The sequence below is a fragment of the Scyliorhinus canicula genome, chromosome 9 (genome assembly GCF_902713615.1).
Source record: "Scyliorhinus canicula chromosome 9, sScyCan1.1, whole genome shotgun sequence".
Lineage (NCBI taxonomy): Eukaryota > Metazoa > Chordata > Chondrichthyes > Carcharhiniformes > Scyliorhinidae > Scyliorhinus > Scyliorhinus canicula.
In genome coordinates this window covers 102,978,742-103,002,317 of record NC_052154.1, presented here as the reverse complement: position 1 = coordinate 103,002,317, position 23,576 = coordinate 102,978,742, and the positions used below count along the sequence as shown (strand labels likewise).

General features: G+C 43.0%; 1 protein-coding gene across 1 annotated transcript in view; it reads right to left on the bottom strand.

Moving 5' to 3' along the window:
* Positions 1-17,963, bottom strand: part of LOC119970929 (mucin-5AC-like) — a 152,637-nt gene extending 134,674 nt beyond the window's left edge. The window contains 6 exon segments of the mRNA XM_038806038.1: positions 4,203-4,312; positions 4,885-4,972; positions 7,434-7,548; positions 8,842-9,103; positions 13,376-13,453; positions 17,845-17,963. Of these exon segments, the coding sequence (XP_038661966.1) occupies positions 4,203-4,312; positions 4,885-4,972; positions 7,434-7,548; positions 8,842-9,103; positions 13,376-13,453; positions 17,845-17,923 (732 nt within the window). The 5' untranslated portion in view covers positions 17,924-17,963.
* Between the last annotated feature and the right edge of the window lie 5,613 nt (positions 17,964-23,576).

Here is a 23,576-nt window from a genome sequence, read left to right as displayed (position 1 = left end):
TCAAAGTTTTTAGATTATGAACTCGGGTAGACATAGAGAAGATGTTTTCATTTATGGGGGAGATCAAGATGACTATTAATACACTAAACAGGAATTCAGGAGAAATTTCTTCATTTCCAGAAAGAATTGTTTAGCAGGGAGATAAGAACATAAGAACATAAGAACATAAGAACATAAGAACTAGGAGCAGGAGTAGGCCATCTGGCCCCTCGAGCCTGCTCCGCCATTCAATTAGATCATGGCTGATCTTTTGTGGACTCAGCTCCACTTTCCGGCCCGAACACCATAACCCTTAATCCCTTTATTCTTCAAAAAACTATCTATCTTTACCTTAAAAACATGTAATGAAGGAGCCTCAACTGCTTCACTGGGCAAGGAATTCCATAGATTCACAACCCTTTGGGTGAAGAAGTTCCTCCTAAACTCAGTCCTAAATCTACTTCCCCTTATTTTGAGGCTATGTCCCCTAGTTCTGCTGTCACCCGCCAGTGGAAACAACCTGCCCGCATCTATCCTATCTATTCCCTTCATAATTTTAAATGTTTCTATAAGATCCCCCCTCATCCTTCTATATTCCAACGAGTACAGTCCCAGTCTACTCAACCTCTCCTCATAATCCAACCCCTTCAGCTCTGGGATTAACCTAGTGAATCTCCTCTGCACACCCTCCAGCGCCAGTACGTCCTTTCTCAAGTAAGGAGACCAAAACTGAACACAATACTCCAGGTGTGGCCGCACCAACACCTTATACAATTGCAACATAACCTCCCTAGTCTTAAACTCCATCCCTCTAGCAATGAAGGACAAAATTCCATTTGCCTTCTTAATCACCTGTTGCACTTGTAAACCAACCTTCTGTGACTCATGCACTAGCACACCCAAGTCTCTCTGAACAGCGGCATGCTTTAATATTTTATCGTTTAAATAATAATCCCGTTTGCTGTTATTCCTACCAAAATGGATAACCTCACATTTGTCAACATTGTATTCCATCTGCCAGACCCGAGCCCATTCACTTAACCTATCCAAATCCCTCTGCAGACTTCCAGTATCCTCTGCACTTTTCGCTTTACCACTCATCTTAGTGTCATCTGCAAACTTGGACACATTGCCCTTGGTCCCCAACTCCAAATCATCAATGTAAATTGTGAACAATTGTGGGCCCAACACGGATCCCTGAGGGACACCACTAGCTACTGATTGCCAACCAGAGAAACACCCATTTATCCCAACTCTTTGCTTTCTATTAATTAACCAATCCTCTATCCATGCTACTACTTTACCCTTAATGCCATGCATCTTTATCTTATGCAGCAACCTTTTGTGTGGCACCTTGTCAAAGGCTTTCTGGAAATCCAGATATACCACATCCATCGGCTCCCCGTTATCTACTGCACTGGTAATGTCCTCAAAAAATTCCACTAAATTAGTTAGGCATGACCTGCCTTTTACGAACCCATGCTGCGTCTGCCCAATGGGACAATTTCTATCCAGATGCCTCGCAATTTCTTCCTTGATGATAGATTCCAGCATCTTCCCTATTACCAAAGTTAAACTCACTGGCCTATAATTTCCTGCTTTCTGCCTACCTCCTTTTTTAAACAGTGGCGTCACGTTTGCTAATTTCCAATCCACCGGGACCACCCCAGAGTCTAGTGAATTTCGGTAAATTATCACTAGTGCATCTGCAATTTCCCTAGCCATCTCTTTTAGCACTCTGGGATGCATTCCATCAGGGCCAGGAGACTTGTCTACCTTTAGCCCCATTAGCTTGCCCATCACTCCCTCCTTAGTGATAACAATCCTCTCAAGGTCCTCATCTGTCATAGCCTCATTTCTATCAGTCGCTGGCATGTTATTTGTGTCTTCCACTGTGAAGACTGACCCAAAAAACCTGTTCAGTTCCTCAGCCATTTCCTCATTTCCCATTATTAAAACTCCCTTCTCATCCTCTAAAGGACCAATATTTACCTTAGCCACTCTTTTTTGTCTTATATATTTGTAAAAACTTTTACTGTCTGTTTTTATATTCTGAGCAAGTTTACTCTCATACTCTATCTTACTCTTCTTTATAGCTTTTTTAGTAGCTTTCTGTTGCCCCCTAAAGATTTCCCAGTCCTCTAATCTCCCAGCAATCTTTGCCGCTTTATATGCTTTTTCCTTCAATTTGATACTCTCCCTTATTTCCTTAGATATCCACGGTCGATTTTCCCTCTTTCTTCCGTCCTTCCTTTTTGTTGGTATAAACCTTTGCTGAGCACTGTGAAAAATCGCTTGGAAGGTTCTCCACTGTTCCTCAACTGTTCCACCATAAAGTCTTAGCTCCCAGTCTACCTTAGCTAGTTCTTCTCTCATCCCCTTGTAATCTCCTTTGTTTAAACACAAAACACTAGTATTTGATTTTACTTTCTCACCCTCCATCTGTATTTTAAATTCCACCATATTGTGATCGCTCCTTCCGAGAGGATCCCTAACTATGAGATCATGAATCAATCCTGTCTCATTACACAGGACAAGATCTAGGACTGCTTGTTCCCTCGTAGGTTCCATTACATACTGTTCTAGGAAACTATCGCGGATACATTCTATAAACTCCTCCTCACGGTTGCCTTGACCGACCTGGTTAAACCAATCGACATGTTGATTAAAATCCCCCATGATAACTGCTGTACTATTTCTACATGCATCAGTTATTTCTTTGTTTATTGCCTGCCCCACCATCTCATTACTATTTGGTGGCCGATAGACTACTCCTATCAGTGACTTTTTCGCCTTACTATTCCTGATTTCCACCCAAATGGATTCAACCTTATCCTCCATAGCACCGATGTCATCCCTTACTATTGCCCGGATGTCATCCTTAAATAACAGAGCAACACCACCTCCCTTACCATCCACTCTGTCCTTCCGAATAGTTTGATACCCTCGGATATTTAACTCCCAGTCGTGACCATCCTTTAACCATGTTTCAGTAATGGCCACTAAATCATAGTCATTTACGATGATTTGTGCCAGCAAATCATTTACTTTATTCCGAATACTACGAGCATTCAGGTAAAGTACACTTATGTTGGTTTTTTTACCTCTGTTTTGAATCTTAACATCTCTAGTTTTATTCCTTTTGTTATTACTGGGCCTATTCACTGTGCTCCCCTCAGTCACTGTACCTTGTACTGTCGCCCTTATGGATTTCTGACTATGTCTTCTCTGCCTTGCACTTTTCCCCTTACTTTCTTTTGTTTCTGTCCCTGTTTTACTACCTTCCAACTTCCAGCATTGGTTCCCATCCCCCTGCCACATTAGTTTAAACCCTCCCCAACAGCTCTAGAAAACACCCCCCCTAGGACATCGGTTCCAGTCCTGCCCAAGTGCAGACCGTCCGGTTTGTAGTGGTCCCACCTCCCCCACCTCCTGGTGTAGTGGTCATATCACTGGATTAGTAAATCAGAGAACCAGATTAATGCCCGAACGACATGGGTTCAAATCGGCAGCTAATGGAATTTCAATTCAATTAAAGTAATGTGTAATTAAATGCTAAGTTCAGTAATCATAACCATGAAACTATCGTCAATTGTCGTAAAAATCCACCAAGTTTTAATGCCCTTTAAGGAAGGAAATCTGCTGTCCTTGTCTGGTCTGATCTACATGTGACACCAGACCTACAGCAATGTGGCTGACTCACTACTCCCGAAGGCGATGCATAATAAATGCTGGCCTTGCTCACACCCCATGAACAAATCAAAAAAAGATGTATTTAAGAGGAAGTTAGCTGGGGGTGACACGGTGATGCAATGGTTAGCATTGCTGCCTCACAGCACCGAGGACCCGGGTTCGATCCTGGCCCCGGGTCACTGTCGGTGTGGAGATTGCACATTCTCCCCATTTCTGCGTGGGTCTCACCCCCACAACCCAAAATGTGCAGGGTATGTGGATTGGCGATACTAAATTGCCCTTTAGTAGGAAAAAAATAATTGGGTACTCTATATTTATTTAATAAAAGAGAAAGTTAGATAAACACCTGATGGTATAAGTATCGATTAAGTCAATCAGGTCAGGTGAAGCGGAGTTCACTCATTCACTTTACCAGTGCTTAATTATCTATGAAAGTCAGCAGATACATTAGAAACTAAAGTCAAAAAATTTGTAAGCCAAAGCAGATTCAAGACTGAAGGAGGTTGAAATAATGAGAAACATTCACTTACAAATCTTGAACAATCTTTGTTACTATCAGATGAAGGTACATCTTTGCATTTCTCCGTGGGACCATTCAGTTTCTGCAAGTTTCCATACTGGATAGGGGTCAGGTGATATCCTGGAATCAATGACAGGCAATAAATAAAGGGTGTGGGTTTTCAGGTCTGTTTACCATGGGTGAAAATCCTGTTATGGCAGTGCCAGGGGGCACTGAGGTAGGCTATGAAATGGGCACTGCCTGGGATCACTGCCAAGGGCGTTATCCTTTTCCATTGTGGGAGGGGGTGGCTTCCCCTTATGTGTGATAGGAGAGATGATTGGGTGTGTGAGGGTGGAGGGAGACTGCCCCCCAATACCTCCATGGTCATTAGAAGGTTGTGGGGGGAGTCCTCCATGACCATGGGGGAGTGGGAGGCAATTAATTTTTCTCGCAGCCGGGCTTGCCAACTCTACCAAGCTCCACCCCTCCAGAATGACAGTGCAAACCCCTCCCCCCCCAAAAAAAACATTTTTTTTTTGAGTGTCAGAAGATCTGGCCGGAAAACCTGGCTGTGTTCCTAGAGAGAAACATGGCACTTTTCTGTCAGAACCTGCTTTGTCATTTGCTTTGTAAAATTCCACCTCAAATAATGTGGACCTAATATTAAACCAATACAATTAAATGTGGCAGCTAGTGCCAATTACACATACCATTTGAAGAAAATTCATTGTCACGAATGCCATTGAAATCACCACACAGCCCACATGTTGTATTGGCAAACTTATGGCTCAGTTCAAGCTAATGCAGAAGAAACAGAACATCAATAGTTACAACATTTTGAGGTATATTTCAAATAAATTATGAAAAATATACAGTTTTTGTTGTCAATGACATTTTAAGGAAGCTGAGCTTGCAAAGTTGAGCTCCAGGTGTGTTCAAAATGGCCTCCACACTTCTGGTTTGGGCTGCACCTGAAGGTGTTATGGGTGGAATCCATAAAACTCCTCCAGTGCTGAAGGAGGCCATTTGGCCCATCGAGTCTGCACTGATTTCCTGAAAGAGCACCCCATCTAGGCCCACTCTGCTGCCCTATCCCTGCAACCCCACCTAACCTGCACATCTTTATGCACATATTATGGGAGGAAACTGGAGCACCCGGAGGAAACACATAGGGGTTTCACGAGGTGAAGGTGCAAGCTCCACAGAGACAGTGACCCAAGGCCAGAATTAAATGCTAGCAGCATTGCTAACCAATGTGCCAACGTGAGATTAGATGGGTAGTGCAAATCTTGATCCATGCAGTGGAAGTATAACATCACTCAGCATGTTAACACTAATGTGACTCTTGCATTCTTTTCAAACTCAGTGCTCCAGTTAGCAGTTTGAGCTGGATTTTTATATCGAGGCAGGAGTTTGGAAAATTCATGGCTCAGCCTGCCAGCCTCTGGAGAAAGTGCCCACAAGAACAGGATTGTCATTAGAGAGGGGAGGGATAAAGTCGGACTATCTGACCTGGTAAAAGGTTTGGAGACAGTCAAAGAGGCTATCGAGGGCAGTGATGGGCAGTTTAAAAGACTACCTCAGTACTGTGGGACTTCTTCCCAGTTAAAATAAAAACTAAGCGCCCTCCAGCCGTCACAGTCCATCACCCACAATTTCTTCACTGTCTCTGGGTCAAAATCCTGGAACTCCTTTCCTAATGGCACTGTGGATGTACTTACACAACTGGACTGCAGTAGTTCAGTAAGGCAGCTCATTGCTACCTTCTCAAGGGCAAAGAGCCATGAACAATAAATTCTTGCTCAGCCAGTAACACCCATGTCTCATGAAAGAACAATGAAGAAATATCCTCATGCTCATCTTGCCCCATCCATGCCACCTCATGCCCTCACATACCCCCTATGGTCCTTTATTGCTGCATCAAACAATGGCACTTCTGTGCCTATTCATCAACTATACACTGTATAGAACCAATGAACCTTATTGTGACAGTGTAATGTGTAGTGCAATTTCTTGTAAAACAAAACTCCTTTTTATCGCAGCCCCATAAAAGTGTCAGTCATCCAACTTCACAATGAGCCAGAACTAATGAATAATCTGACGCTGAGGGAGCTTTTTCCAAACAGTGACCATAATATGTAACAATACAATCCACAATGCTGGACAACAGAGAGGAAGAATTGAAGAGGATGGTACTGTTGGCTATGTCAAACCTCCAGAGAAGTCAAGAGAGTAGAATGTAAATGTAGCCTGGTCATAATCACAGAGGATGTTGTTCATGACTTTGGTTCAGCTAGGGTTCTTGCAGTGCAGCTTATTGTCAGAAGCCAGGCTGGGAAGCATTTGATCGACAGCCAGGGAAAAGATGGGGACAGGGTCGGGCAGTGATAAACCATTCATTGTCCTGAGAGGAAAGGGACTTTAGACATAGAGTGCTAATTGTTGAGGATGGGAAGATGAAATGAAATGAAAATTGCTTAGTGTCACGAGTAGGCTTCAATGAAGTTACAGTGAAAAGCCCCTAGTCGCCACATTCCGGCGCCTGTCTGGGGAGGCTGGTATGGGAATCGAACCGTGCTGCTGGCCTGCTTGGTCTGCTTTAAAAGCCAGCGATTTAGCTGAGTGAGCTAAACCAGGAGGGGTGATAAGGAGGTTTGAAGATAAAGACAGAGCTGATGATAGGAAATTGGCCTGGAGGGACAGGAAGATTGTTGGATGGTTCTGAGATTGAATGGAAAAAGGATTTAAAGAGAAAGTGGTGGGCCTCATGGCCAATATGAATTTGGAGTTGACAGGAAGTGAGATAGGGGAGAAGATGCTTTGGCGGGGTTCAAAGAAATAGTGAGTGGAAGCCTGCATCAGGGAACTATAAGGGGAAGGCAAGGATATAGTGGTGGCTTCAATCTCAATCACAAAGAAACCCGTAGATTCATTGAATTGGCATTTGGAAAGAGGTTTGATCAGCCAGCTCGTTATAGAAAAAACATCAATGGAAATTAGCAGAAGAATCAAACAGTTTCAGCTTCACCTCCCTTAGCTAAGGGAAGGAAAACATTTGTAAGAAAAGAACTGATGAGGAAGAAAGTAACACAATGGAAGGGGAAAAAGGAACACAACATTAATCATTAACCTATGAAAAGAGTTTTGAAACAAACCAAATATTGAATAAAATATAATGGTGAAGCATGTGGTGGCTTCAATCTCAATCACAAAGTGCACTTGTCTGTTGTGGTATCTGTGAATGTTACAATTTCCATACCGTGATAGCATCATCTCCATTCCACATAAGAGTCAGACCAATCTTTGCAGAGATACGGGTGTAATTACTGACTTTCTCAATCATGATCCCAGAATGGGTGTGAGGTAGTGTAACCCTAGGATAAAAGAAGCAAACAGGTATACCAATTTTCAGCGTGGTTTTTAATTTAATGATTTCATAGCTGCATAGTGATGTTAGTATTTACAGAACAGATTGTTTATTTCCTATTTCCATTTGCAACTCTGCTCAATACACTTGGCTGCACCCTACTTCAGTACAAATTCCAATTTTCCCCAAACTCCAGCTAATGCTCTATCGTCCTCACCCATTATCCCATGCTTTGCAAACCACTAGTGGACTTCCTCTTCCTGTGCTATTTTAAAATTTGCCCTTGAGATGATTGTGTTGAGTTAGCTTCTTGAACCACTGCATGAACTGCCATAGGGCTAGGGAGGGAGTTCCAGGATTCTGACTCAGTGACAGTGAAGGAATATTAATCTAGTTCCAAAGTCAGGTTGGTGTTTGACATGGAGGGCAACTTTCATGTTGTAGCATTCTCCTGCATTTACTGCCTTTGCTCTTCTAGGTGGTAGAGATTGAGAGGTTGACTGATGCTGTCAGAGGAGCCTTAAGTCACTGCAGTGCTCTTTGTAGATGACACACTGCTGCCACTGTACATTGGTGATAGAGGATTCTGTTTTTATCCATATTGACTTGAAAATTCAATTTTTGTTACTAGTTCTGCACTCTAAAATTCTGTGCTGAAAACAAAAAATCTCAAACAAAGATTTCCAAAATATATTTTTTTATAAATTTAGAGTACCCAATTCATTTTTTCCAATTAAGTGTCAATTTAGCGTGACCAATCCACCTACGCTACATATCTTTGGGTTGTGGGGGTGAAACCCACCCAAACACGGGGAGAATGTGCAAACTCCACACGGACAGTGACCCAGAGCTGGGATCAAACCTGGTGTAAGGTGTAAGGGGCTGGTTTAGCTCACTCAGCTAAATCGCTGGCTTTTAAAGCAGACCAAGCAGGCCAGCAGCACGGTTCGATTCCCGTACCAGCCTCCCCGGACAGGCGCCGGAATGTGGCGACTAGGGGCTTTTCACAGTAACTTCATTGAAGCCTACTCGTGACAATAAAGCGATTTTCATTTTCGTAAGGCAGTTGGGTTCATTGTGGGGAAAGATTTTGTTTTTGTGTTTAAAACCTCAAGTACCCTGTGCCTGAAAGTGCATGGCCTTATTTTGCATGATCGCACCCCAGCTCTAACATTTCAATAATTGCGCAACCAGTCCTATACTTCGATAATTTACTTCTTTCCCCACCATGCTATACAGTGTGCTGATACATTCTTATAAATTGAAAACAGTAAAATGAATGCTTAAGCGAAACACTTACATGTTATCATCGACTGAAATAACTGAATTTAGTACTTCAATAACTGATCCATCAATCTTCAAGACAATTTGAGTGATCTTTGGAAGAGCATTAACAATGGAACGTCTCATCTGAATGTTGAATTCCTCATAACTACTCAAACACTGGGAAGCAAAGACATAATTGCAGGTTCCAGGGAAATAGTATACATCACCATCAAAGGTTTTAAAGTGATAATTTCCCCAGGTACTGCAAACACGGAAATTGTGGTCTGGATTGTGACCTATAAATTGAGAAGAAACATCAGACCAAATATAATCAGCAAATCAATTAAGTTATTACCTCTAATCACATTCTTCTAATCATTCTTCTGTTTATTAACCTGCCAAATTGTTTTATTCATTCATTTATGGGATGTCGCTGGTTAGGCCAGCATTTATTGCCCATCCCTAGTTGCCCTTCAGAAGGTGGTGGTGAGTTGCCTTCTTGAACCGCTGCAGTCCATGAGGTCTACATACACCCATTGTGGTATTAGGGAAGGAGTGCCAGGATTTTGACCCAGCGACAGTGAAGGAACAGCGATATATTTCCAAGTCAGGGTGATGAATGACTTGGAGGGGATCCAGGTGGTGGAGTTCCTAGGTATCTGCTGCTCGTGAACACAGAGAACACTGCTCACTTCATCAGAAAAAGCAAGCTGATAAATAAGAATATGTTTCCTGGTTTGATTTTTTTTCAAGTTTCTAAGTTCAATGGCCAGTATGAAGCTCCTCCTGTAAAAGAATCACTATTCCCTATGATCTCACACTGAACTCCCTTACCTCCTCCATTGCAATGCTATCTCCAGGAACTCTGATGTTGTTTCCTATTTAACATTATTCTTCATCTCAATAGCTCTTTATCCTCCATTAGGCATTTCCATTCAAGAATTATACTACTCCTATTTTGGAAAGGTGTTGCTCATATCTCCTCTCGCACTCAAAATGGGATGAAACAAGACTTCTCAACTAATTGGGCAGCATTTTGTGGAGTCTAAAGTGATGTAGCGGACTAGATTTTCATGAATTTGAGGAGTCTCCATAATGGGATGCAAATGCCGATCAGGACCTGATTCTGGGATTCCCCATTCCTGGAGTTTCTGATTTGTAACAGGGGCTTGTAAGGTTGCAGGCTGATTCGGGTGGTGAGCCCTCACCCTGCACTCCCGACCAGGCCGGATCCAAAATGGGGATAGCCTGTCCTCGTCCTCCACAATGTTTATGGGGTTGGGTCAGTATAACAAAGAGTTACGGAACCTTAAAGGTACCATGTTCCTGTACGTTAATAAACTTCTGAACTCTCAGCTTAGGCAAGGATATATAATGAGGCTTGGTTGAGAGCTCAGAAATTCATTAGAGCACAGAAACACCTGAGACCCAGGGAAAACATTATTTGATTGATAGTTCTGGCTTTCCAACCTCTCCTGTTAATTGCACAATATTTCTTTACACAAGATAAAGAGGTTACAAGTGCTTTCTGTTTCTGGTATTGGTACTTTGAAGGATCTGGATGATTTACACTTTTATTGGCCTGTGTAAACAAGATTTGTTTTTAAGGAAGGTTGTCGATGAATGACTGTTTTTTTAAAGCTTTTTATTAAACTTTCTATTGTCACCATAGCCTTCATTAGTTTTTTACAGTGTATATTGGGTGAATGGGCATGGAATAGCCATAGCTTGACATGGGGGCTATGAGTGGCCATAAGGGGATGAGTGATGAGTATACCTTGACATGAGGAGCATGAAAGGCCACAGAACATTGGGGCATATCTTGGCATGAGTGGGTGTGAGGGTCATGGGGATGAGTGAGGTGGCATGGCAAGGGTAGTGGCTTTAAGGGGTGAGAGCTATAGGATCTTTCTGTTTTTATTATGACTGATACAAACTTCCACAGCACTAAGGCAGGCCTTTAAAACAGCCCACCTCGACATCGGATAACCCCTGTGGCTGCCTCCAAACCTTTTTCTAGGTCAGGTAGCCCGATTGCAGCTCACCTCCACCCAACCGCTCCCCCACTGCCCCAGAATTAAAATCTCGTATTTCCTGGTCCTTTCTCCGAAGGCAGACCGGACAAGCCATGGATTTTTCTGACTCCTGCTATCTGCCTCAATGATGAAAAGACATCTCAAACTTTCAGGCCAGTGGAGCGGCAATAGAACTGGGATGCTCAGAGATGTAACAGATTTTAAACTAGACAGGGAAAGAAGAAAGGGGGAGGAAAGAACAAACAGGAAGTTATAGGGTAGAAGGCAGAAGAGATCAAATGACAAAAGGGATGTGGATGCAAGGCAGAGAGAGTTGATAATGGGCCAGTAAAAGTAACAAAGATGTGTCTAGAGAGATGTAAAAGAGAGGGCAGCATCACTAGCAACAGCTACCATCTAATGAAAAAGGGGCAATCTGAAGTTGTTTCACTTAATATTGAATGCGGAAGGCTGTGAATGCCTTGTTGAGAAATTAGGTGCCATTCCCCGAGCTTATGTTGAGTTTTATTCAAGTTTTATTGAGAGGCTAAGAACAGAGAGGTCAGAGTGGAAGAGAAGCAGGGAATTAAAATGATGGGTGACCAGAAAGTCAAGGTCATGCTTGCAGACTGAATGGAGGTGTTTCACAAAGCAATTACCCAATCAACGTCTGATCAGGAGTGCTAATAATTTGGAGGACGGGGAAAGAGGATATTAAAGGGAAGGTGCTGCATCTCCTGCATTTGCATAGAAGAAGGAGTGTTGGGCGTGATATGGATGAAATAGTCCTTATGAAATGCTGAAAGGGGAGGGAAGAGGAAGATGTGTTTGGGGGTGGCATTAGCCGGAGGAAGCAAAATGGCAGAGGATGATTTATTGAAGGCACAATGGAGAAATGCAAGATGACATGTTTCTAGGGGTGGTGGAAATTGGTGAGAGCAAAATATGCAGGTTGTGGAATGGACACAGTCAAGGTCAATCATAGTGGCGATGGCGTTCTGGGTAGGTTATTCTCCATAAAGGAAGAATAAAGAGAAACCTGAAGCTGGTATGGAAAGTTGCATCATCAGAACCAATCCAATGGAAACATAGAATGGAATAGAGTCACTCCGATAAATGAGGCATCAGGAAAAACACTTGTGAGAATCAATCTGTTTAAAGTGAACATTGGTGGATAGCCTACCCCCAGGTACTGAGACAGATATGTCAAGAAAAAGAAGGGAAAAGTCAGAGATGGACCATGTGAGGGAAAATGAAGGGTGGAAATTGGGCGACAAAACAATCTCAAAACAATTCTGTTCAGCCTGCAAGTATATCCCTGAGATGTTGGTCTCCTGCCATTGTAATTCTCCACTCCACTCCCACTCTGACTTTTCTTTCCTCGTCTTCCCAATGAAACACATCTACATATTCAATGAAGGACATTTCAGCCTTTCAAGCTTACTAGCTTTTAGGACTCATCAATTTCAAAACATCACTCTGCCAACGTTTTATGGGCAACAGCTATTGGCGGTGATTCTGCTTTCCCATTTATATCTGCTCTGGACATATCTTTTGTTTCTTTATTTGTCTCATTACCATCACTATTTGCCTTGAACTATAATCTCTTTTGCTAATTAATCTCCCCTGCCTTCCATTCCGTCATGGACCGTCCTGTTTATTCTTTTCGTCCCTTCCCCTTTTCATTGGGCTGAAACACCATTACATCTTTAAGCCCTCTGGAAGACAAAGGGTCATAAGAAACTGGAAATGGAGTTGGTCACATGCTCCCTGGAGCCTGCTCTGTCAGTCAATTGGATCTCCTGTCTCAACTCCATTTTTCCATCTGATTGATTCCCTGAGAGATCAAGATCCCAGCCTTAAATATATCTAACAATGGAGCATCCACAACCCTTTGAGGTGGAGAATTCCAAAGATTCAATGCGCTTTGAGTGAAGAAATGATTCCTCACCTTAATGCAAAATTAATTTCTCTCTGCACAGATGCTGCCTGACATGCTGAGTATTTCAAACATTTCCTGTTTTTAATTTCAGATTTCCAGCATCTGCTGCGACCTCCCAGCTGTTTCTCGGCAGCAGAGGGGCATGCCATTCACTGGCAGCGGGATTCTCTGGGATTTAAATCTAATGATGACCATGAAACCATTGTCAATTGTCGTAAAAACCATCTGGTTCACTAATGTCCTTCAGGGAAGGACATCTGCCGTCCTTACCAGGTCTGGCCTACCTGTGACTCCAGACCCACAGCAATGTGGTTGACTCTTAACTGCCCCCTCAAGGGCCATTCGGGATGGGCAATAAATGCTGGCCCAGCCTGCGACACCCACATCCCATAAACGAATAACAAATAAAATTGCCACTGAAGCCATCCACATCGCCAGGAAGCCAGAGAATCAGGCCACCACGAATGGCCGGAGAATTCTGGCCTACACTTCTGACACTTAACAGTGTCCTGACTATGGACGTTGGCCCATTACCTAAACTTTGCAATTTTTAAAAGGAATACAGTTTTGCAACTAAATGACAAATATACTTATTTGTGTTGTTTATTTACTTGCATAAACTTGAGCTGATGGTTGATCTGGGAACAGTACCACTGACTTGTGAAACAAAGTGGATTTTCTCGATTCATCTAAAAAAAAACACAAACTATAAACAGTATAGTAATATGAATTGTTTTATGTTGTGATGCAGTAACTAGATGTTTATACATTATACTGAGTTAAAACTGTGGCCGACTAATCAAAGGCTAAATGCAACTTCAATTTTGTTTATTTGCTGTCTGCCTCCAATGTGTATGCCTCCAATATTATAAGGGGCTGGTTTAGCACAGGGCTAATTAGCTGGCTTTTAAAGCAGACCAAGGCAGGCCAGCAGCGCGGGTTCAATTCCAGTGCCAGCCTCCCCGAACAGGCGCCGGTCTGCGGCGACTAGGGGCTTTTCACAGTAAATTCATTTGAAGCCTACTTGTGATAATAAACGATTTTCATTTCATTTTTTCATTTCATTTTCATATATAGAATACAGGACTCTAAAGTTCACTTACAAATTCTAAATTTAATGTTCTATGGTCTGAGCATATGGGCTGCTTTTTCCAGTTTCCCAGCCGCGTGCTTCTCGACTGCACACCATTCACTGGCGGCGGGATTCATTGAGAGACTGACTAACCTCATGGAGGGCCACATGAGGCATCGTTCAAGTACATTCAGGAACTGCACACTGACATTCACAGAATGAATACCGCACTCTGCAGCATGGACTGGTCAGTGATGCAGCCTCAGACTGAAGGGACATTCCTTTAAAACTGAGATGAGGAGGAATTCTTCACCAGAGAGGGTGATGAATCTGTGGAACTCTTTGCCGCAGAAAGCTGTGGAGGCCTTACTGAGTGTCTTTACGGCAGAGATAGATAGGTTCTTGATTAATAGGGGGATCATAGGTTATGGGGAGAAGGCAGGAGAATGGGGATGGTTGACTAGCGGGTCCAGACTTGATGGGCTGAATGTTCTAATTCTGCTCCTATGCCTTATGGTCTTATTCCAGGCCTTGTCTTCAATGAAGATGTTCTCACAGGCAGCTCAAAGGGTTTTCCAGATCATGTGGTATTCCTGGATAGAAGGGATCAGCTCAAATATATTGGGATCAGCTAATCCCAAATGTTGACCCCCATCCTGACGAGATGCATAAGTCCAGAGCTGGACTCAGTTACCTCAGCCGGAGTACGTCTGTGTTCTACATCTATCTCCTGCACCTGCCCTTTCTTCTCCTCTCCAAGTCCTGTTACTCCTCTTCTTCTAGTGAGCTATGTCGATCTAGCACTTTACTCTGCATGTTCCTCTCTGGAGGAACACCACAATGCTCAAGACCCTCGCGACAATATACCACCAAGCAGACCAGGGTAACCTAAAAGGGGGAGTAGTCATCTCTTCAAGAGGTAACCCTTGTTCCTTAGACTCCATCCGCATCATTTGGAGGGCGGTGAAATGAAGAGCTGCAACACCCTGCGCTGGTAGAGTACGAGAGGATCATGACAAATGTTATGAAAGTGACTGTACAAATGAAGAAAGCTCTTATTATTGGTACAGACCATTGAAAATTGAGGCAGTGGAAGCCTTTCCTATTGATGAATCTCACTGGGTGGTCACTTGCTGCCTGGATAATCATTTTGGTGCAATCAATGATGTCCAGATGCTGGAGAAATTCAGAAATGCAGGAAAAACTCATTTCCCTTTGTAGTAGCCCCATTTCTCTGGAAATTCGTGTCCTATCGAGCACTCAGTCACCTATGAAGTGTTGTGGAATGCAGACATTTGCAAGATTTATTATTGATCCTTCGAAGGAGGTTCAATGCCAGGGAGTGAATTATATGTCTACCAGCAGGCCAAGGAGAGTAGTGCTATGAGTTATGAGGCCTTACATGATGAGGGCACAAATCTCCGGTATTCCCGGTGAATAGCGGGAGAGCCCAAAAACAGGTTTTGCCCCTGGCATCGAGCCGATTGTAATGCTCCCGATCCATGGTGCCCGATGCGATCTGAATCACACTCTCCCTGACCCAGCAAACCTTTGAAACAATTTTGGAGATTTGGGGAGTTAGAGTGGAGATGTGCCCAATGGTGGCTATCTTTGAACTGTTGGACTTATCAGGGCTGCAAGAGGGAAAGAAGGACCATCACCTCTCCAATAGCAGCATGGTAGCATAGTGGATAGCACAATTGCTTCACAACTCCAGGTTCGATTCCGGCTTGGGTCACTGTCTGTGCGGAGTCTGCACATCCTCCCCGTGTGTGCGTGGGTTTCCTCTGGGTGCTCCAGTTTCCTCCCACGGTCCAAAGATATGCAGGTTAGGTGGATTGGCCATGTTAAATTACCCTTAGTGTCCAAAATTGCCCTTAGTGTTGGGCGGGGTTACTGGGTTATGGGGATCGGGTGGGGGTGTGGGCTTCGGTAGGGTGCTCTTTCCAAGAGCTGGTGCAGACTCGATGGACCGAATGGCCTCCTTCTGCACTGTAAATTCTATGGTAAATAGCCTGGAGGCGAGTCTTTCTCGGATGGAGGGCATTGATGTGCCGCCTAGGGCTTCAGCATGGTTGGGAGATTTGTCGGAATTCCTGTATTTGGAAAAGATCAAGTACACCATCATGGGATCGGTAGAGGGGTTTAACTCTACGTGGCTGCCGTTCATTACCTTCTTTATAGATAAAAGCAAATTACTGCGGATGCTGGAATCTGAAACCGAAAAGAAAATGCTTGAAAATCTCAGCAAGGTCTGGCACCATCTGTAGGGAGAGAAAAGAGCTAACGTTTCAAGTCCAGATGACCCTTTGTCTTTAAAGAGTTGATTGTCGTCAGCAATTGGGAGTGTGGTAAGGAGTGAAGGTGGGGCTTTGTATGTGGGGAAGTTTCTGGGTAAATCTGAGTTAGATTGGGCTGAGTGGTGGGGATATTTTTATAAAAATGGTACACATTCTTTGACTGTTCTGTGTGTCATAATTGCAATTTTTTCTGAATAAAAATATTTAAAAAAAATTCTGGGTGGGATTTACTGGCTGTTTACACTGGTGGGCTATTCCGGTCCCACTCCGGCACACGGGTTTCCTGGCGATGAGGCATGCAGTCAATGGGAAATCTCATTGACAACGGCAAGACCAGTAAATCCCGTCGGTGGGCCGTCTCTGCTGTGGGTTGGTCGGTGAATTCCGTCCAATGTTTCTCTCTCCATAGACGCTGCCACTCCTGCTGAGTTTATCCAGCATTCCCACGTTTCAAGCATCTGCAGTATTTTGCTTTTATTTTAGTTTCTTATTTGTCTTATTATTACTTTTTAAAGATCTTATGCCATCATGACTTTTTCCATTTATTTACTCCTGACCGGTACTCTATAAGAGACCTCTTCTTTTTCTCCAGTCACCACCCTCGCTGCCGAGCTTTCTGCGCTGCAAGTGATAAAAGATTCCTGCAGCACTCGAGTGAAACTCAACACAATGTTACAGCCTTCTGAGTCTAACACTGAGTTCCAAAATGTTAGACTGGAACCCCTGCCCCCATTTTGTTGGCTGTTTCTTTGCGGGTTTGTTTTTTTCCCCTTTCTTTAGCTTTCAGAAAGCAGCTATTAATGATTCTGCTATTCACATCTCCTCCAGATACATCTTTTGTCTCTTTACTTGTCCCATCACCACTCCCCTTGCCTTGCACCTTGCACTCTTTTTCTCACTTATCTTTCCAGCCTCCACCCTATGACACATTATTCAATTTGTTTTCTCTCACCCACCACCCCTTTCACCCGCCCAAAACATTTTCAGCTTTCCCAATTCTGATGTAAAGTCACAGACCTACAACATTGACTCTCAACATTCTTCCTCTCTCTCAACAATGTACAACTTGCTGAATATTTCCAGCACATTTTTGTTTTCATGACTTGCTGAAAAACCGTTCATCTCTTGCACTTTCCAAATCTGAGACAGATCATCAGCCTGAAATGAGAACTCTATTTCTCACTCCACACAGATGTTCTTGGCTTACTCCATTCTCCGTTTATTTGACAGTACCTGTGTTTTTTTCTAAATATAAAAATCAACACGCCTGAACCAGATTTTGTAAGAAGGTTGAATGACAGAATATTGTTATTCTTAACTAGACATGTAACCAGTGAAAATTTTCACCTATTCTGGAAAACAATACTAACTATAAAACACACATGCAAACATTAACGATTATCAATGCAATTAAGACTGAATTAGGAATCAACTAATCAGAAGACATTCATTAGAAACATGGAAGTTAACTATTTTATACAATAATCAGCAGACCAATTTTTTATGTGAACATGGGTTTGAAGCTCGCTGAAAATACACCTCCCAAATTGGACTGATATAATCCACAATGCCATTCACATTTAACAGACTTCCAAGAAGAACCACAAATTCAGATCAACATTTTGAAGTATTATTCAAGACTTGTAAGAACATGTAACTCATTAAAAAAATTAACGGGATTGAAACAGTAAAAGGAGAATATTCTTACATCCTAAGGTAACAGAGCCATAAGCGAATGAGATTATCAGTATAAGGTTCCAGACTGATACATCCCTACTTGTTCCCATCTTGCTCACAGCTCGGTATGAGCGACCGAGGTCCCTGGAGTCAGGTGTTGATCACCTGTGGCTCAGTGTTTTATATCAGAATATTTGGCACAGTCTCCAGATTACAAATATCTATTGGGTGAAACTCAGAGATAACATTTGTTTTATTCAAGTGTAAACCACAAAACACTATTGAGATCTGACTTAGGGAACTTGCAGCAGAGATTGTTTGCTGAATGGGAGTTCAACCTTTGTGGTTTATTTATTCTGTGAAGAAAAAAAATCATGCTCAAGTTTACAAAAGAAAAATCTGGATGCAATGGCAAGCATATTAAAGAAGATAATTGCCACAGAGGGCAATTGAGGTCCAATTTCCATATTTGACTATGACTTCCTGAAGTGTTTTTGAAATTTTTCCACTTAAGGGTTAATTTCAACATGGTCAATCCAACCATGCTGTACATCTTTGGGTTGTGGGGGTGAGACCCAGGCAGACACGGGAAGAATGTGCAAACTCCACATGGTCAGTGACCTGGGGCCAGGATCAAACCCAGGTCCTCGGCGCCGTGAGGCAGTAGAGCTAACCACTGCACCACCATGCTGCACCGACTATGACTTCCAGAGGGGCAGCGAAAAGCGTCATATTTAAAACTGAAGTATTCCCAAATCTGTTCAATTTTGATCAAAGTAAGTGTGTATTTTATGTTGAACAAAAATGAGGGAACAAAAATGGTTTTCATGGCTTTGTGGCACAACTGACTCATCTGGTAATAAGAAAAGTAATTCTACAAGCAACTAAATAAAGATCCTAACGATCAGAATCTGACTGACAGGCTGAGAATTGCTTTTCCTAATTTGAAGCAGTCTTCAAGAAACAAACTCAGAGTGTATCCTTTGTAAATATACAATTATATAGACTTCTGCAATGAGATATCCTTTGGGTGTGAATGGGTTGTATTTATATCTTATTCAGTCTAATAGCTGAAAAATCTGCTCCTACCAACTAAAAGGGTCCCAACTGATGTGAGCTTGGGCAATCTTCAATCCAATTCCACAGCACAAACTGATCAAAATTAGTCACAATAGTAATTTGAATGGAGCGTGCAACAAGATGTGGCCTCCTTCTGCACTGTAAATTCTATCAAGATGGCTGGTGTACAAAATAGATGTGCCATAATGCTTTAATAAAAATCCTTTACTGAATTTAGGATACAGAGCATATAGATTACCCTGTAAAAACACTATGTTAATATGGAAGTGGAAAAGACAGAAAATGCTTGAAAAACCTAGCCGGTCTGGTGGCATTTCTGGAGAGAGAAACAGAGTTAACATTCCGAGTCCAATGCAACTCGTCTTCCGATTGTCACCCACTGTCTTAGGCTTCCATTTTCTTATAATTTACGGGGACCTACCATCCTGCTTCAATGGGAGTTAACAACAAAAAGTTATATTTACAGAGTGGCTTTGACATAATGGATGTCCTGAAGCACTTCATATCAGCATTATAAAACGAAGTGTGACACCATAGAGCATGGAAATGTTAATTCATACATCCAAAAGCTTGGTCAAAAGATGGGCTCAAGAAGAGTCTTAAAGGAGGAATGCGAGGTAGAGAGGTAGAGAGGGAATTCCAGAGCTTGGACCTAAGCAGCTGAGGCATGATCACCAATAGTGAATGAAGAGGAATTAAGAGGAAAGGAGATATTTTAGAGGGGCTGGTGTAGATTATAGAGATAGGGAGGCTCAAGGTCAGGAAGAGTTTTGAAAACAGGGATAAGAATTTAAAAATCAGGACATTACTTAACTGGAAGACACTGGAGATCAGGGAGCACTGGATGACAGGGAATCAGGACTTGTTACAAGACACAAACAGCAGAGTTTTGGATGATGTCGAGGTTAAAGAGGGTAGAATGTGGAAGACCACCCAGGAATGTATTAGAATAGTCAAGTCTTGAGGTAACAAAGCCACGGATGAGGGTGTCAGCAGCTGAGACAGGACCAAAGTTGAATGGTGTTACCGAGGTGGATGAAGGCGATTTTAAATATGACATGAATATGGGGTCAGAACTTCATCTCAGGATCATATGTGACACCAGAACAGACTAGATTTTTGCAATGACTTTGGTGAAAAGACTGAAGGTTTGGTTGGTGAATTTTTTTTTAAAATTTAGAATACCCAATTCATTTTTTCCAATTAAGGGGCAATTTAGCGTGGCCAATCTATCTACCCTGCACATCTTTGGGTTGTGGGGGAGCGAAACCCACGCAAACACGGCGAGAATTTGCAAAGTCAGACAGTGACCCAGAGCCGGGATCGAACCTGGGACCTCGGCGCCGTGAGACTGCAGTGCTACCACTAAGCCATCGTGCTGCCCTTCGGTTGGTGAATTTGCTGATGTCACAAGGACAAGTAGAAAAGTAATCTGTGAAGAGGGCATATGGAGGATAAAAAAAATGACATAAGTTTAGTGAGTGGGAAAAGATTCGGCAACTGGAGTGTAATGTGGGCAAATGTGAAATTGTCAATTTTGGCAGGGAGAATAAAAAAAGCTTAGGATCTAAATGGTGAGAGGTTCCAGAGCTCTGAGATTCAAAGGGATCTGAGTATCCTCGTGCATGAATCACAAAAGGTTAATGTGCAGATACAGCAAGTAATTAGGAAAGCTATTGTTTATTGTGAGGACAATTGATTACAAAAGTAGGGAGGTTATGTTTCAATTGTACAAATCACATCTTCAGTATTGTATACATTATTGGTCTCTTTATTTCTGGAAATATGTAAATGCATCCGAAACAGCTCAGAGAAGGTTCAAGAGACAAATACCAGGAATGGGCAAGATGTCTTATAAGGAAGAGTTGGATAGCCTAGGCTTGTGTACACTGGAGTTTAGAAGAATAAGAGGTGATTTGATTAAAACCTTTAAGATCCTGAGGCACCTTTTTTAAGCTGGATGTGGAGAGGGTGTTTTCTCTTGTGGGAGAATCGAGAACTGGGGTCACGATTTAAAAATAAGGGGTCACTCATTTAAGACCATAAGATATAGGAGCAGAATTAAGCAATTTGGCCCATCGAGTCTGCTCCACCATTCGATCATGGCCGATATGTTTCTCATCCCCAGTCTCCTGCCTTCTCCCCATAACACCAGATCCCCTTATTAATCAAGAAATCCCCTGATTAATCAAGAACACCAGATTTGTGCTTGAGGTGCTGTTACGTACAGGACAACAGACCAAGAGCTAGATGGTGAAATCAGACAGAATAGTTCTTTCTCAGAACATCAGATCTAGGAGCAGAAGTAGGCAATTTAGTTTCTCAAGCCCGCTCCATCATTCAATACGATCATGGCTGATCTCACCATGGCCTCAACTCCACCATCCTGCCTGTTTTCCATAACCCTTCAACCCATTACCAATTAAAAATCTGTCTAACACCCCCTTAAATTTCCTCAATGTCCCGGCATCCACAGCATTCTGGGGTAACGACTTCCACAGATTCATGACCCTTTGGGAGAAGTAGTTTCTCCTCATCTCTGTTTTGAATTTGCTGCCTCTTAGCCTGAGACTATGACCCTGTGTTCCAGAATGCCCGACAAGAGGAAGCATCCGCTCCACGTCTACTATATTCATGCCGTTTATCATCTTATGTACCTCAATTTGATCTCTCCTCATTCTTCTAAGTTCTAGAGAGTATGGGCCTAAACTATTCAATCTCTCTTCAACCCCCGGCAAACCCCTCAGTCAGAGATGTGGAGACCTTTTTTCTCTTAGTTGTGTGTTTGGAATTTTCTTCCACAAAAGGCAGTGGACACAGAGGCAAATATTCTTTTGGCAGAGTTAGATAGATTCTTGATTAGCAAGGGGGTGAAAGGTTATCGGGAGTAGGCAGGAATGTGGTATGGAGGTCACAATCAGATTAGCCATGATCGTATTGAATGGGGAGCAGGCTCGCGGGGCCGAGTGACCTACTCCTGATTCATGTGTTCATTTGGCTTAATCCCAGACCATTACCAGGGAGAGGGATGGTGTCAACAGCCAGTAAATGAAATTTGGAGTGGGAACAAAAAACAATGACTTCGGTCTTTCCAATATTTAAAGAGAGGAAACTTCTGCTCATCCAGTACCAGATGTTAGAAAAGCAGCCTGATAATTTTGTAACAGTGGAGGAGTCGAGAGAGGTAGAATTGGATATTGTCAGTGTACAGATGAAAACGAATACTGTGCCTTCGGATTTATCACCAATGGGCAACAAATAGATGGGAAATAGAAGCAAGGATCAATCCTTCGGAAACACCAGAGATATGAAATGAAATGAAAAATGATATCAGGTCGCCCCTCAACCTCCGTTGTTCCAGTGAGAACAAACTGAGTTAATTCAACCGCTCCTCATAGCTAATGCCCTTCATACCAGGCAACATCCTGGTAAATCTTTTCTGCACCCTCTCTAAAGCCTCCACATCCTTCCAATAGTGTGGAGACCAGAATTGAACACTATACTCCAAGTGTGGCCTAACTAAGGTTCTATACAGCTGCAACATGACTTGCCAATTCTAATACTCTGTGCCCCGGCCAATGAAGGCAAGGATGCCATATGCCTTCTTGACTACCTTCTCCACCTGTGTTGCCCCTTTCAGTGACCTGTGGACCTGTACACCTAAATCGCTCTGATTTTCAATATTCTTGAGGGTTCTACCATTCACTGTATATTCCCTACCTGCATTAGACCTTCCAAAATGCATTACCTCACATTTGTCCTGATTAAACTCCATCTGCCATCTCTCTGTCCAAGTCTCCAAACGATCTAAATCCTTCTGTATCCTCTGACAGTCCTCATCGCTATCCGCAATTCCACCTACCTTTGTGTCGTTTGCAAACTTACTAAACAGACCAATTACATTTTCCTCCAAATCATTTATCTATACTACGAACAACAAAGGTCCCAGCACTGATCCCTGCTGAACACCACTAGTCACAGCCCTCCAATTAGAAAATCACCCTTCCATGACCTAGCCTCTGCCTTCTATGACATAGCCAGTTCTGTATCCACCTTGCCAGCTCACCCCTGATACCGTGTGACTTCACCTTTTGTACCAGTCTACCATGAGGGACCATGTCAAAGGCCTTACTGAAGTCCATATAGACAACATCCACTGCCCAACCTGCATCAATCATCTTTGCAACCTCTTCGAAAAACTCTATCAAGTTAGTGAGACACGACCTCCCCTTCAGAAAACATGCTGCCTCTCACTAATACGTCCATTTGCATCCAAATGGGAGTAGGTCCTGTCTCGGAGAATTCTCTCCAGTAATTTCCCTACCACTGACGTAAGGCTCACCGGCCTGTAGTTCCCTGGATTATCCTTGCTACCCTTCTTAAACAAAGGAACAACATTGGCTATTCTCCAGTCCTCCGGGACATCACCTGAAGACAGTCATATGGGTATCTGCCCAGGGCACCCCCCCTAGAGGCCCTAGCCGACCAAGCAGCATGACACATGCACTCTAGCATAACCAGTGCCATTTTGTTGTGGTGTGTGAGTGGAGTGAAGTGTGTATATGTGGCTGCAGCATGTCAGCCTTCTGAGTGTCAATCATGGACCCGGGGAATCCTGCACCGTTTCTCATTAGAAGCAATTGTGTTTCACGTGGCGTTGGTGCCAGCCCCTCAATGATCGCT